The sequence below is a fragment of the Sapajus apella genome, unplaced genomic scaffold (genome assembly GCF_009761245.1).
Source record: "Sapajus apella isolate SASKATOON/1434 unplaced genomic scaffold, GSC_monkey_1.0 scaffold47, whole genome shotgun sequence".
In the NCBI taxonomy this organism is placed as follows: Eukaryota; Metazoa; Chordata; class Mammalia; order Primates; family Cebidae; genus Sapajus; species Sapajus apella.
The window spans coordinates 15171924-15189012 of record NW_022436987.1 but is presented as its reverse complement, the minus strand read 5'-3'; the positions used below and the strand labels follow the sequence as shown (position 1 = coordinate 15189012).

The 17089-nt window shown below is 34.4% G+C and overlaps 1 protein-coding gene across 11 annotated transcripts in view; it reads right to left on the bottom strand.

The window, feature by feature from the left end:
• PRMT3 (protein arginine methyltransferase 3) overlaps positions 1 to 17089 on the bottom strand; it is a 135920-nt gene that overhangs the window by 100636 nt on the left and 18195 nt on the right. For all 11 annotated transcript variants that reach the window (XR_004257627.1, XR_004257626.1, XM_032240981.1 and 8 more), the window contains 2 exons: positions 16253 to 16318; positions 7720 to 7841 (listed from right to left, as the gene is read on the bottom strand). Coding sequence is in view for 9 of the 11 variants with exons in the window: in XM_032240981.1 (XP_032096872.1) it covers positions 7720 to 7841; positions 16253 to 16318 (188 nt within the window). In the remaining 2 variants the exon portion in view is untranslated. The remainder of the gene's footprint in view (positions 1 to 7719; positions 7842 to 16252; positions 16319 to 17089) is intronic.

Sequence of the window (17089 nt, the reverse complement as noted above, 5' to 3'; positions counted from 1 at the left end):
AATTTTTGCTGATGTATTTTGTAATCCTTTTCCAAAATACACACACACACACACACACACACACACACACACACACACACACACACAGATCTTTAAAATCATTGCTTTAAGATCCTTTACTTCTATTCGAAAACCTTAACTAAGCATCTACTATGTGCATCAGACACTTTGTTAGGTGTTAGGAATAAAAAGATGAAGACAAAGCTCCTGTCCTGTCCTCATGTCTAGAGAAAGACACTTACATAAGCATGACAATAAATAAAAATATTCTTTAGGCTTTTCTTAATGTTTCCTTTCTAGACACAGGCAATATAAAAGATTGCATCTTTTATGTCATACCGAGATTGAGTGTACTGCATTGTGGCCATATGATGGATCAACCTTCTCCTAAAAACTCTTCAATAACATTTGAAAGTCTGAATAATGAGCTATTCCTGTGTCAATGAGAAACCAAAGACATTCAGGATGATGGTAAAAATATTAAACAGAAGCTACCTGTGCTTCCTGAGGGTAGTAAACACAGTATACAATTGTCTGACAACTGAATAGCTTTGCTATCCTTAGGTAAGTTTATGTTGCTGAAATGATCTTTCACCGCAGAGTTCAAAGTATGATAGCAAGAATAAGAAACAATTTCTCATTCTCTTCCATATATCACTTTGAGACCTATTTGCCCTTACTAACATAACATCTCAGAAAATCTATATTGTTTTATTCATGTCTGCAACCTCAGAAGAGCCAGCCCAATCTTCTTAAAATCTGATATACTGTCAGTTTACAGTAACAACCAAAATTTATCCCATCCTAAACTCATTTCTTTAGAAATGCTAGATCACCTTTTTAAATAAAAGAGATTAAAAATTGTTAGTAGTAATAGTATTTATTATTATTTTTGGTACAGACAAGTCTCACTATGTTACCCAGGTTGGTCGTGAACTCCTCGTCTCAAGGGATCCTCCTACCTAAGCCTACCAAAATGCTGGGATTACATGTGTTTAAGCCACCATGCCTAGCCAAAAATTATTTTAAACATAATCCAAGGATTGTTAAATTGCATGTGTTTGAAAGAATAAGAGACTTTGTATTTTGAAAATATCTTTTAGAATTTAAAGTGACTTTTATGGATGTAGGCTTGTGGAGTTTAACAGAAGAAACTGTGCTATATATAGACTTCTGACAGAGAAAAGGGCCTCAGAAGGGATAAAGACAACTTAGAGCCTGCTAACCAGAAGAGCTGCTTTTGTTGACTGATGATAGTTATAGAAAGCTCCAATATGCAAGAATAGATAAGTATCAGAGAAGCCGAGAATAGAGTTCAAGAGAGGCAAGTGAGCACAGAGTATGACGAAAGCTCCAAGTTTTATGGTATGAGAGAATAGAGCTCACAAAATAAAGACAAAAAAGTAAGTCCTATTTTGACAAGATAGCTGCAATAAATATCCATTTTAGAGACATAACCACCCAAATGTAAAATATTATTTGAGGCATTGATGCCAAGCCAAACATATAACCACTACTAATAATTAACATGATTATCATTACTGCTAACATTCAGTAAGCAGTTACAGGGCTAGTCATTTTGCAAAGCACCATAATGGATACAATTCCTATAACAATCTTATGAGATAGACATGATCAACCTCAGTTTATAAATGAAGAAATCAGGGCTTAAAGGGGTTGCGTAAATTGTGAAAGAAAAATTAGCACTCAAGTCATGTCTGGATGCTGAGATGAGCATGCTCTGTGGCCTCCTCAACTGGTTAGAATAATGAGTCAGTAAACTGTGGGAATATTAACAATTAACTGTTTCCTGCATATTCTTTTAGAAGTACATTTACAGAGGAATAGAAGGTATTTTACTCCACAGTATAATTTTAAAATTTCAAGTGGAAGACAAAGAGAGATCCATATGAACACTATAAAAATAACTGCCTTTTCACAATATAAAAAAGGCAAAGAAAATTTCTGATGAAACAGTACAATGCTTATCCAAAACAAAAAGGGCCAGCTTTTCAAACTATCTATAGGTTCTAAGTAATGCTAACTACTGAATATAACCAATACATCCCCTGTAAGTAGTTAAAAGGAGATAAGGATGAGGACAGACTGTGAAGTCAGGCTGCCTGAGAACCAATTCTGACCCTACTACAGAGACAGTCTCACTATGTTGCTCAGGCTAGAGTATGCTGGCTATTCACAGGTGCAATCCAAGCTCACAAATAGCCTGGAACTCCTAGTCTGAAATGATTCTCCTGCCTCAGGCACACAAGACCACGCTCAGCCTCTTAATCTCTATAAAAGGTGTAATAATCTACATCAAAGGAGGTTCAGTTATCACTGCATGAAAGGAGATTCAGTAAAAAGAACTAAATTAATGTTGGCAGTTTTACTATTAAATTGGGATCTATAAAGATTGAGTGCTAAATCATTTTCAATAAATGTTATCATGCAACAACACTCAAATGTATTAGGACACATTTACTGATATAATGTATAAGTTTTACTTCAAAATAGTCTAACACAAACAAACACAAAAAACAAACAAAAAAGTGGGAGGGAAATAGATCAAAAAAGATGGCAAAATAATTGATAAATGTTGACGCTGGGTGATAGGTACACAGGAATTCATACCATTCTCTCTACTGTCACGTATGGCTGAAAATTTCAAAAATCCTTTTAAGGAATTCTCAGGAATAACTTTGATATTTCAAAGCAAAGGTGGGGGGTCAGACTACATAACTACTCTACAGTTTTGTGAACAAAATTTTAATAATTTATATTTTTGCAAAATGTATCTGGTAAACAATTGCTTCCCTCTGCTCTGATGACCATGTCTCTGGTAATGACTGGCAAAAATACTGTCTATAATAAATCTTAAACATGGCCATCTAGCATGAGGTAAGACAAAGATCTATACAAATATCACTAGATCTTGATAACAGCTATAGTCTTTGATAGTTTCCATCTGAAAAGAAAACTAGAAATTGAGTGACAAGGTATTCAACAGAGTACTAAAAACTGTGAGATTAATAGTAAGTCTGCTTCTTTAGTCCTTTAAATACATCTACTTGCTCAATTTCTACACTATACAAGGGGGAAAAGAACATACACAGCAGCTTTATAGATAATTGGAAAAAACCAAGTCTTATGTGGATACAATTAAAGTAAAATCCATTACCACAAAGTCACAATACATGGCTGTTCCCTCTGAATCAATTGTGAACCTGCTGTATAATAAAACTTTTCCTCATTAAGCTTCTAGCTATATGCTCTCATGTACAATATCTTAAAATTATTTTTAATGTGATTTTTTTTGCAAAAGCTTATTAATAGTAAATATGTGCTCTAGGAAAAATGTTCCCTTAGCTAAATTGGTATTTTTATTAAATATAAACTTAAATTTTAGTTATTTTGTTACACTGTCCATGCTTGGTAATCTTTGTCACACATGCTACTTCTCTGACTGCTAACATTACCGCAAGAAAATAATTATTTGCAATAGTGAAACTGGTTTTGATTTCTTCACTGCACTTCTTATCTATGGTTCCTTCCTATAACTATATCTGACACTCAAGCAAAGATTTCAGATATATTTTGGAGCTAGCAGTGAATCTTATAAAAATGACACTTTGCAAGATTAAGACGATAAACACTGGTAAGAATAAAATATTTGACACAGCAAAGACTAGTTTGACATATTTGCTTCCTACTTCACTATATTAAAATTAGTGTTCAAAATTCAAAAATTTAATTTACAAAATGATCAGACTCCCTACCCAAAAACACATATAGAAAAGACTGAAGACAAGTACTTTGACTCAATGACCTGAGACAGAGGATCCTTATCTAAATAAGTCACGTGTCTCTACCTATTCTATCCTAAGAATCTGTCAGAGCTCAAATTTTAGGTTTAGATATCTTGAACCCTAATACTTTTAATGAAAAGCTATTATGCTAAATTGCTGGGTTTAAATCTCATTATCACTATATAAAAATCTTGTTAAAATACTTCTAGTTATGTGCTTACTTAGCTGAGATGACTTTAAGTCATATCAAAAACATATTTGTACAGAATCCTGTAAGTATTGCTAAAGAGACATTCTGCTAGCTCTGGCTTTATAAATGAAAGACTTAAAGATGAGACAGGAGGAGCAATTTATTGTCTTTGAGTACATGGAAAAGCATTCCTTTGTGACTGCAGATGTCACTTGCTGAATCAGGGACATATTTCTTTTACATTTCTGCTTTTGCCCACTGACGTAGAAGATGCTATCTTAACAGAATAAATACTAAAAAATGCAAATTGACACCCATCATTTGATTTAAAGTATGCTGGCAGCTTTCCTGGAGACTTTAAAAACAAAGAATATTAATCTCAAACTACTCTGGGCTCTGCACCAGTGACAAATATACTTCAGAAGGTCTTCTAACTAATAAAAATATTTAGGATTTTGTGGGGAGAAAAAAGATTATTCTTAAATCTGGATAGAATTACTGTGAAATCTTTAATATTTTAAAATACTTACAAAGTTTTTAATACTAGTATTAAATTATAAGATATACACAGACTGGCTGACCATTTATTTTGAAAAAAATCATAAAATATAATATTTTAAGTGATTGTTTTTGCTGGGAGCTCATCAAAATACTAGAAACACACAAATGCCACTGTCTTGTTCCGCCAAAACTGTTTACTCTAGATCAAAAGTAATATATTATGAAGTCTTTAGATGATCACAAAGAACAAGGGACTGAAAATCAATTTCCCTCTATCAATAAGTTGTCAGAAAACATTTTCCTCATGATTTTAAGTAACTGAATGTTAAATGTATATATCAGAAACATTTTAAATACTTAATTAAGAAACTTGGACACTGTACACCCTAGCACTAAATATTAATATTATACATGATGAATTGTAGGTATAATCATTATATAAACATGTCTCTACAAAGACACAGGTAATCAGGACTTCTGTAAAATAAAATGAAACAATACAAAACAAATCAAAGTGAGTATTATAATTTCCTTCCATTTCTTTCATAGAGTTAAGAAATCAAAATGAGAGGACATCTAGTCCCATTTTATAGTAATAAAAAATGACTAATTCATAAATGTACATGTTCTTTCCTAAGACTAGAAATTTAGAAATAGCTCATCATTTTACTATCAACAATAAATTTTTGAGAATTCTTCTAAAACAATCTCTTTTTTGGGACAGTGGTTCTCATATCTATTTGGATGGCAATGAACAAGCAATTGGGGATACTCTCTATGAAACCACCCAAATGATCATGTTGTACTTAATAGTATCATAAGAACTAGAAAAAAACTTTACTAGATCTCTATCTATCTATCTATCTATCTACGTATGTGCAACTCTATAATTACAATTGCAATGTGTGTGTGTATATATGTGTATGCATATATATATTCTCCAATACAAAAATCCCAACCACAAACTACTGTCTATGAAAAACCTAAACAAGTTCAGGGCAATTTTTTCATTAACACCGATTTGGTTTTTGTTAATAACAACCATAGCTTACGCTCCAAATATTTACTATGTGGCAAGCAATAGGCCAAACTGATTTATATGTGTATCTTACTGAGGGAAGGTGTTCTCTTTCCGGGTCCACGAGGGGGCATAGTTTTAAGCACAAGAACTTCCTAGCGCCATGCCCCATTCCCATCTCTCTCCATCCGGGAGATTTAATGGTTTGTGTTTGAATTTCGCAGGCACGGGAAGAAACTAAGAGTCACTCACTCCAGTAGAAGTTCTAAAGAACTCCTTTCATTGGCCTGGGGTCTTAGAGAAGGTGGGGGTTCCTCCCAGGTTAAAAGTCCCCTTCTTCCACACTCCTTCGGACTCCATGTTTGGATCCCCTTCCACAAACACTCCCTTTGTGGAAGCTGTTTTTCTCTATCCTAGATTTTCCCTCTGGAATCCCCTTCCACACTCTTTCATGGAAGCCTGTCTTCTCCTCCTAAACTCCATCTCTCTGTCTGTTCCCCAACACTCTAGTGGAAGCTGCTTTCCTCTCCTGGATTCCATCTTTCTGGATTCTCCCATTCAGTGTGAGAGCTATTTCTTTCTCTCTCCTTCTCCTGTTTCTCTCTCTCTTTAAATAAATCACTTTCTACAAACACTTTTGAGTCCAGCATTTACTGCACACTGTGCCGTGGTCCCCTCTCTCATTCATGAGAGGGCAGGAGACCAAGAACCTGGAGAAATGTCCTCTCAGGGGAGCTGAAGGCACCCTGAACCCTGGAACCCCAATATTACATCACTTAAAACTTCCCCATCTCAAAGTATTTAGTATGTGATGGGCGATAGGCCAAACTGATTTATATATATGTCTTACTTATAACTTATGCGTCTTACAGCCACAAAAGACAGCCATTATTAGTTTCATTTGACAGTGAAACAACTGAGATTTCTAACACATTAGATGTACTCTAACCCAAGTTCAAAGTACTGGTTAAATGGTAGAGTGAGGACTCCATCCCAAGCTTGATTCAAACTTGTTCTTCTAATCACAACACTATTCTTCTACATTGCAAAATAAAATCTAAAGAAATTAAAGTATTTTACATAATCATCTTTAAATTTTTAAACTAATCAGAAAAGACCAACAGTAATCAAATTTAAAAAAATTTTTTTTGAGAAAGGGTCTCACTCTGTCCCCCAGGCCGGAATGCAGTGGCATAATCATGGCTCACTGCACCCTCTGCCTCCCCAGCTCAATCAATCCTTCTGCCTCAGTTTCCCAAGTAGGTGGGATTATAGGCATGTACCACCATGCCCGGCTAATTTTAAAATAATTTTTGTAGAGGACAGAGTCTCACTATTTTGCCGAGGCTGGCCTTGAACCCCTGGGCTCAAGTGATCCTCTCACCTCAGCCTCCCAAAGCACTGGGATTACAGGCATGAGCCACCATGCCCGGCCAACATTAATCAGTTTTAAGAGTGGAACATTAGTTTAAGTTGAAGAATCACTTAAAAGTTGCTATGAGAAGACTCCTATTAATTATGTATTCTGAAAATGACTCCTAAGTTCCAAATCTAACGTGCTTTTGTTAAGCACACAGGGAAAGAAATCCAGTTGTGTCAGCTGGATCTCAAATAAAGGCCTTCTTATTAGAGCATAAGCCAACTGTAAAATCAATCCACCCAGCTAAATACTCAAAAGACAGAGATTTTTAGAGAATAGATGTTTTAGGGGAAAATAAACTAAATCCACTCTGCCTTGTTTTTAGCAACTTTGGAATTTACTTAATTTGAAGGAGGTACATGGGCCAGCGTTGTCACAAAAGAAAAAGACAAATAACTCTTAGTCTTCAGTGTAATTGCTATTCGCTAAACAAAATATTACTAATATATTTAGTTCTATAGGAAGTCCTCTGTCAGTATTATCCTAAGTATCAATAATTTCTAATTTTATAATATTAGAATTAGTATATTTATAGCCATAGTCAGAAAGCCAGAAAACTATATAAAAATAATTCTTTCAATGAGAACTACGAAAAAATTACTCAGCAGCACAGCTCAAATGTGTCTGGCTCAATTCAACTTAAAATCTTATTATTCTGGAGTGAAATTTTACAAAAAGACAAATGTCTTTAGTTTGCCTTAGAGAGCTACTAAAGACAAGAAAATCTGTTAAATAATCATTAAATTTTAAAATAATCTTAAATAAAGGCTTAAAATATGTGTACCTTATAATATCCATTGCCTGGTAAAGTATTTCAGATTGATCAACTCCCAGAACCTTCTTCGCCCCAGCTTTAGCAGCAAACATAGAGAGAATTCCAGTTCCACATCCAACATCCAAAACTACCTGTAGTAATAAAACAAACAAACAAAAACAGATGTTATCAAAAAGGTCTTTTATATTAAATTCTATCCATGTATTATGATGTTTCTGACTAGGAAAAGATCACAATAAACATTTTAAATTTTACTAAACAAATACACAGTAATTCCTAATTGGGAAAACTGAAGATATTATTACTATGAGTTGTTTTAAATTAATAACAGCATAGTTGGCCATTGTCTGTTGTAATTAGACCCAACAATGCTAAATTTAAGAGAGTTTATATTAAAACAATTATTTCTAAAAAAAAAAAAATTATGTCTGTAGCTTTAATAGAGAATTACTGTTTTTAATTTCCCTATTGTATGTATATTCTATTTTAGGCTAATTCTACATTTTAACAGAAATAAATTTTTTCAAGTTTGAGTGGCAGGAATTAACTTGAGCAGGATAGCCTGATCCAATACAATTTAAAAAGGGTTATAAAGTAATCAAGGATATGGAATATCACTACATCCTTCCTACCCCCAAAATTAAATATTCAGCCCATTTTAACAGTAAAGTGCAATAAAAACAAGTTAGCTGTAAAAATTCAGTAACTTGAGAGTTTAAGTTGTAAAAATGGTAATTCTTGGTGAAAGAAAAGTATTTATTAGAACCAAAAGCTTAAGATGCTATCTGGGGTGGGTGGGGAGCAATTATTTATGTAAATAATTTAATATGGTTTTCCCTGGAATAGTATAGGGAGGCCTACTTAGTTTATAGTAAAAACAAAAGCAAGTCACCAAGGAAACACATTTAGCAAAATCCTTATAAGTACATTACTCTGTGAAATTACTGAAAACTAGCGCTTTAAATCTTTCATTATCAATGGCCTAAAAATCATATATACCTGTCCCAAAATATGAAATTATTTCAGTGCCCTCATACTGTAAGTATTCACTAAGCATTACTAAGTACCAGGAACTGATTTCAGTGATGGGGTACAGCAACAAACAAGACCAAATCCCTGACTTAATGGCACATACAATCTTGTGAGAGAGACAGACAATGAATAAACAAAGAACATACAATAAGGTCAGGCAGCAAGAAAAATCAAGCAGAGCAGAGGTCAAGACCAGAGGAGAGGAGAAACACTCTTTCTTGTACCATCCTAGATAGGTCTGACAATACCTCTCTGATACATGTGAGCAGAGAACTGAATAAAGAAGAGTGTCATGCAAAGTTCTAGGAGAAGTACATTTTAGTCATGGAGGGTGTTAACTGCATGGCCCAATATTCCAGGCAAAGCCAAGATGGCCAGTGTGGCTGAGCTGGGTTCAGAAAGACGACACTTGGTGAAGTGAGATCACAGAGTACCTTGGATTTTACTCTGAGTAATGAGAAACTATCCTAAGAAAAATAAAACTAGAATTAAGAATCGATTCTACTGTATACCAATTTTTTTTCTCACTAGGCAACAGAATATCGTTTAAACATCAGGTACATTTCCTATCCTTTAAAAAAATTTTTTATGTACATTACAATTCAATACATGTTTTTCCTTTTACACATGATAGCATATTACACCCACTGTGCTACATATTGCTTTTTTTTTTCTTAACAATACAAATTAGAGATCTCTCCATATCAATTTATGGAACTCCTTTCTTTTATGTAGCTGTATAGGATTCCACATTATGGCTGTATCACAATCCAGTTCTCTACTGATGAACATTTTAGGTGTTCCCGAAATCTTAAGAGGACAATAAATGCTGTAAATAACCTCATATCTAAGCCCATTCCCATGAATCAGTAAATCTAAAGAATATATTCCTAGAAGTGAAAACACTTATGTCAAAAAGTATATACATATTTGTAATTCTGCTAGATATAACCAAATTGATCTTATAGGGCAATTCTGCTAATGAAGACTCCAATGAGCAATGAATTAGTACCAATTTCCTCACAGGTGAGACCAGCCTATGAAACACATAATGAAACTTTTGGATGTCTACTCATCTGGCAATCACAAAATAATGATATGTTAATTTAGTTTTAATACGCATTTCTCTTATGAGATTTAGCATCATTCCAGGTAGTCATCTGTAATTTTACGTGAACTATCTTCTCTCCATTTTTCCACGCAGTTGCTAGTCCTTTTCTTATCAATCTGTCTTAGCACATGAGTTCTTTGTAAATTAAGATTAGCTCTCTATAATCCTCTATAGTATGACATGCAGTGTTTTCTCACGGCATGTATTTTTGTCTTTTGATTCTACTTACAGTGATTTTTGCTATGCCCAAATTCTTTACCTACAATTAAACTTATTAATCTTTTCTATAATGTCTTCTGGACTTTGATCATAATTAGATAGGCCTTCCCCAGTCTATCCCATTTCATTCCATTTCATCCTCATACATTTCCTTCCACTACATTCACAGTTTCATTAACATAGTTTGTTTTTAAACCATGGTATATACCAGAAGGCATGGTTCCAATGTTTTGTTCAAATGGCTGACCACTTGTCCCAATATCAGTTATTAAGATTTCCCCCACTGATTTGATATGTGACCTTTAACATTCATTTAAATATTTGTGTATATTTGCATTTATTAATGGATTTAAAATCAGTTCTGTTAATCTATATATTCATGTGCCACGAATTATTTTAGTTACTGAAGCTTTATAAAATGGTTTAATATCTAGTAAGTCTGGTCCATGCTCACTGCAAATATTTTTCCACATTGTTTCTGGAAAACTTTTTGTTTATTTTTCCATATAAGCAAGAGGTTGGTTTGTCTAGGTTTAAACGTCTTAGCATTTTTATGAGAACTGAACTAAAATTTAGGAAAAATAATTGTGAGTTTTCCTATTTAAGAACCTGGTATGACTTCCAATTTGTTTAAATTGTCTGTTAGGCACTTCAGTTGTTCTTTAAAAAATCTTTTTTTGTATAAGTGCTGCATATTTCTAGTTGTTCACGTGTATACATGTTAAGTTCCGTATTACTAAGTGAAGTTTTCCTTCCATTATATCTTTATTTTCTTAATTTTTGAGTGAGAGTCTTACTGTGTTGCCCAGGCTGGAGTTTAATGGCACAATCTCAGCTAAACACAACCTCCACCTCCCTGGTTCAAGTGATTCTCCTGCCTCAGCCCCCCAAGTAGCTGGGATTTACAGCGGTCTGCCACCATGCTCGGCTACTTTTTTTGTTTTTAGTAGAGATGGGCTTCACCATGTTGGCCAGGCTGGTCTCAAACTCGTCACCTCAAATGATCTGCCCAGCTTGGCCACCCAAAGTGCTGGGACTACAGGCGGGTGCCACCATGCCCAGCTCCTTCCATTATATATTGAGAATATAATTTATTAGTATTGACTCCAGAAGAGAGAAGATCTTAGTAGCCTGATATCCACTGAGGAAATAAAGCTGCGAAAGGCTACTACTTTGAGCTTCCTATCTTGTGCCCAGATGGTTTCAGTGGGAATTTGATTGTTCTTGAACACATGGCCTGTCTGGGTGAGTAAATACATCTTAACATAATTACTTTTACAAACATTAAGCACTTTATTTTAACATGTAATCTATATACATCATTGCAAACAAAAAGAATTTTTTAAAAGTTCCGGATAAAATGTATTAACCAAAATAGCAAGAAAATAGTATGCTATATAGTATATATGTATATAGTACAATTAAAGTACATCAACTTGAAATATTATATGGAAGAAAATGAAAATAAAATAGAAAAATATACACAATAGAACAGTATGTAATAAGTTTCCAGAAACTCTCATTAAAATAAAAAATTTACAAAACTGAAAAATTAAAAGATCAGTGTAGAATACAGAAGTTTGCTAAAAGTGCGTTGGTGATAGTATCCGGGAAGATCAACACTCCCTTGCTGTGTACCAACGACAAGCTTGTAGCACAACTGGTGACACCATACATGGTATATACCCTTTTGACCTAGGGAGTCCACTGCTAAAAAATTACCTTATAATTGTACTCCCATATATATATAATATTTATATATATTTTTTTAATATTTAATATGAAGCATTATTTCTAATATAAAAACTGAAACAACTTATGGTCACTCTTACAGTGGATATATGAACCATTAAAAGAATATTAATGAAAAGATGCTCCAAAATCACTAATCATTTAGAAAAATACAAATCAAAACAAGTATTACCTAACACCAATTAGGATAGCTATTATCAAAAAACTAGAAAACCACAAGTATTGCTAAGGATATGGAAAAACTGGAACTCTTGTGGACTGCTGGTAGGAAAACAAAATGGTATACCCAATGTGAAAAACAGCACAGTGGCTCCTCAAGGAATTAAAAATGGAGTTACCATATGACCCAGCAATTTCATTTCTGGATATATACCCAAAAGAATTAAAAGCAGGACCTCTAAGAGATAGTTGTACACCTATGTTAATAGCAGCAATATTCACAATATCTTTAATATAGAAGTAACCCAAACATCCATAGAAAGAAGAATGAATGGATAAGCAAAACATTGTACATACATACAATGGATTATTGAGCCTTAAGAACAAAAAAAATTCTGACATTTGCTACAACAAGGTCAAACCTTGAGGATATTACCCTAAGTGCAATAATACAGTCACAAAAGGAAATATAGTCAGCCACTTTTATCCCCGGGTTCCCCAAACAGGGAGTCAACCAACCACTAATCGAAAGCATTAGGGAAAAAAATTTGCAACTGTACTGAACATGAAGTCTTCTTTCTCTAGTTACTATTCCCTAAACAATATAGTATAGGCCGGGCGCGGTGGCTCATGCCGGTAATCCCAGTATTTTGGGAGGCCAAGGCGGGCGAATCACGAAGTAAGGAGATTGAGACCATCCTGGCTAACATGGTGAAACCCAATCTCTACTAAAAATACAAACAATTAGCTGGGCATGGTGGCATGTGCCTGTAGTCCCAGGTACTTGGGAGGCTGAGGCAGGAGAATCACTTGAACCCAGGAGGCAGAGGTTGCAGTGAGCCAAGATTGTGCCACTGCACTCCAGCCTGGGTGACAGAGCAAGACTCTGTCTGAAAAAAAAAAAAGAAAAAAAAAAAAAATACATATATATATATACACATATATACACGTATATACACACACACACATAGTATAACAACTATTAATATAGCATTTACATTGTATTAGGTATTACACGTAATCCGGAGATGATTTAAAGTATACAGGAAGATGCACACAGGTTATATGAAAACACTACACCATTTTATATGAAGTAAATAAGCATTTGTGGATGCTGCATCCACAAAGGGTCCTGGAACTCAGGAATATAAAGGGCTGACTGTATTTCCTTTGTGACAGAGACTGAGGGATGACTGTACTGTAAGATTCCATTTATATGATGTATATGAGTAGTCAAAATCATAGAGACAGAAAGTAGAATAGTGATTGCCAGGGGCTGGGAGGGAGAGAATAGGGAATTATGTTTTAATGGGAATAGTTCCAGTTTTATAAGACGAAGAGTTCTAGAGATAGAGGTGGTGATCGCTGCATGACATTATAAATGAATTTAATACCACTGATCTATACACTTAAGGATAGCAAAGATGGCAAACTTTATGTCATGTGTATTTTACCACAAGAGAAAACATGGGGAAAAAAGACAATAAGGAAAGATCTCCAAGAAAAGCTGCTGAGTGTGGAAAGTTAAGTACAGAAGAATATGTTTAGTATACTCCACTTAGAGTATGTGTTTTTTGGCAAGATTATAAAAATACACACTCAGATATAATGTATATACAATACATATATGTGTATGTGTAAAAATCCTTATTTAATCCTCACTTTGCAAATGAAGAATGAGAGCTTTAGGGAGGCAAGGAAATAGGTCCAGGGTGGCCAGGCATGGTGGCTCACGCCTGTAATCCCAGCACTTTTGGAGCCCAAGGTGGGTGGATCAAGAGGTCAGGAGGTCAAGACCATCCTGGCTAACATGGTGAAACCCCATCTCTACTAAAAATACAAAAAATTAGCCAGGCGTGGTGGTGCACGCCTGTAGTGCCAGCTACCGGGGAGGCTGAAGCAGGAGAATTGCTCGAACCCAGGAGGCGGAGGTTGCAGTGAGCCGAGATTGCAACACTGCACTCCAGCCTGGTGACAGAGCAAGACTCCATCTCAAAAAAAAAAAATAAATAAAAATAAAGAAATAAGTCCAGGGTCATACAGCTGGTAAATTGTAGGGCCCGTATTCAAACACAGGTTAACCTGCTTCTAAAACCTTTATTTTTAATTGTATGTTAATTACTTATTATATCTAGCTTAGAATTAGGTGATCAGGCAGAAAAATTAAAATTTGATAGAATCAAAGAGGTAGAATAGAACGAATCAACAGTACTTTATAAAATGATGAGAAAATTTGATTCATTTTTTTCTTAAAAAAACAAAAAACAAAAAACTGAAGTGTAACTGTAGATAATAACCAGAAGCATAAAGGCACCTAACTGGGAATTTCTTCAATAAACTACAAACAGAAATTAATTATGAGTGGGTGACAACACGATTGAATACCACCCAAAGTTAAATTAATCTGAGAAACCATATGGCCTCCACAGGAGCTTTGTGATTTGAAACAATATTAAGAAAAGGAGGAAAAAAAGGAGGCTGGGAGGAAGAAATGAAGAGAAGTGAAGGGAAAAAGGAAGAAAAACATTTTTAATAATAATACTTAATATCTTGATGATTAATCTTGTGATTACTATACTTGAGCCTGTTCATTATTTACTTACCTACTATAAGACAAGTACATTCAGAAGCATACTGAAGGAACATTCTAACTTACTTTCTTAATAAGCTCCTCTGGTATTCCTATTATCGAGTATTAAGAGAAGATGGCTCAAAGAAAGGCAATGATGATGTTCACCATAATAAAGCCCACAGAATTTTAGAACCAGAAATAATTTTTACAATCACCTTACAAGTTAGGCCCAAAGAGATTCACCACCTGCCCAAAACTATATAACTGGTAGCCAGGATTAGTGATTCTCATGTTTAATCTCTATACAACATATTAAGGAAAAAATAAAACAAAAATCTGGGCATAATCTAACCAGAAATATAAAGCAACATTATTGACAGTAACATAATTTGTTTCACTAGAAACAAAGTAGTTTTTAGACAAACTTTCAACTTTCCAGCACTTACTTTGCAAATATAAAAACTATGAAAACTCTCCGGTATAGAAATATGTAGAAAGCATACAAAAACGCTAAATATAAAAAACTGATAACTATAATTTTTAAATGAAATCATTTATTTTGTCTATGGTGGGAGTCAACATAAACAATTATAAATCTTTCATTGGGGCAATGCTTTGGCAAAATATATCAGTGCACTATATAAATTACTGTACGTCTGTCCAATTAAGCTAACTCACAAGTGAAACACTGCTCTTAAAAAAGAGATATGGAAAATGAAAAGCCAATCCAGATTATATTCCAAACAATACAAAAATCAGGAAAAAGGATTTTTACAACTTAAAGGTTGTTGCTGATGTCATATCACGTAAAGCCTATGAAATAAACTTAGATGAAAGTGGAATTATAACAGCCTGATACATTATCAATAATTATAACAGCCTGATACATTATCAGTATACATGTTCTCAAAGTAAAAAGAGTAGTAAAAAATTCCCAAGGAAAGGTATATAAATGGAAGAGATCATAATATTCCTGATTAAATTAGGGGACTAATTTCCCATCAGGAAGAACAAATAGAAAACCCAAACTTTTAAGTAACCATGCCAATGTGGAAAGGGAGGAAAAGAGAGAGGGGAAAAGGGAGTAAAGAAAAAATGGAAAAAACAAATGTGTAAGGAAGAAAAGTCAAAAAACACAAATTTCAAACACACAGGCACATGCACACACAGAGTATAAGATCATTTTTTTAAATAACTTGAGGCAATATTAAAACTAATTGTAAAATATAAAAAAGTATCTCTTAAAGGAGTAAAGCATTAAAATAAAGCATATAAAATAAATACCATATTATAATAGTGAACCCTATTATTATTCTTAAAATCATTTTCAATTACTTAACACTAGAGTAATAATTAAAAGTGTGCTATGACATGGTGCTTATCTGATACATTTAAAATTCATGGGAATAACTAAATAAAAAATATGGTTTAAGCAAAATTATCTCAATAAGCAAAGTTTAACGAAGCTATGTCATTGCAATTAACTTTCAATTTTAAAAGAGAGCACATTGAATGACAGCAGCAATCAGCATTTCTGTTATCAGTACTCTGCACCACAGAGCAGCGTCGTAAAAGTCTTCATGAAATAAAGACAGAGTATGTTAAATCAATTGCTATCACAAGGATGACCCATGAGAGGATTTCTACTGCCCCCAAAAAAACATGAAATGTATAATTCTATAACTTATGCTACTTACCTTGTCTTTGAAGATATGCGGATTTTGGTATATGAAATCTCGGTAGCTTTCTGTTCGTATTTTGTCCTAAGGTAGAGAGAGGAAAACACTGTTTATAGGACAGTCTAAACAAATAAATTTTTTTAAAGGGAGATATTTGCCATTTTATCACACATTGCTAGTTTCCATAGCAGTTTTTATACTTGGGATATCAAGCTTATTTTTTCTCCTAAGAAAACAATAAATAGAAATAGCAACAACACACAAAATGTTCTAAGAAGACTGAAAAATAAGACCCAAGTTCTTAAAAATATATATATTTTCCTCTTTACATCCATTATCACTGTAATAATTAAAGCTAATAGAAGATGAACATGTTTTGCTCCTTTCAAAACGTCCTGGAAACTACAGCCTGATTCCCTGTACTACAGCTATATTAAAATAAGGGAGAAGCCAAGTGCAGTGGCTCACACATGTAATCCCAACACTCTGGGAAGCTGAGGCAGGATGCTCACTTGAAGTTAGGAGTTTGAGACCAGGCTGTGCAACAAGGTGAGACCCTGTCTCTAAAAAAATAAAAATAAGGGAGATAAAAAATAAACAAATACGGCCGGGCGCGGTGGCTCACGCCTGTAATCCCAGCACTTTGGGAGGCCGAGGCGGGTGGATCACGAGGTCAAGAGATTGAGACCATCCTGGTCAACATGGTGAAACCCCATCTCTACTAAAACTACAAAAAATTAGCTGGGCATGGTGGCACGTGCCTGTAATCCCAGCTACTCAGGAGGCTGAGGCAGGAGAATTGCCTGAACCCAGGAGGCGGAGGTTGCGGTGAGCCGAGATCGCGCCATTGCACTC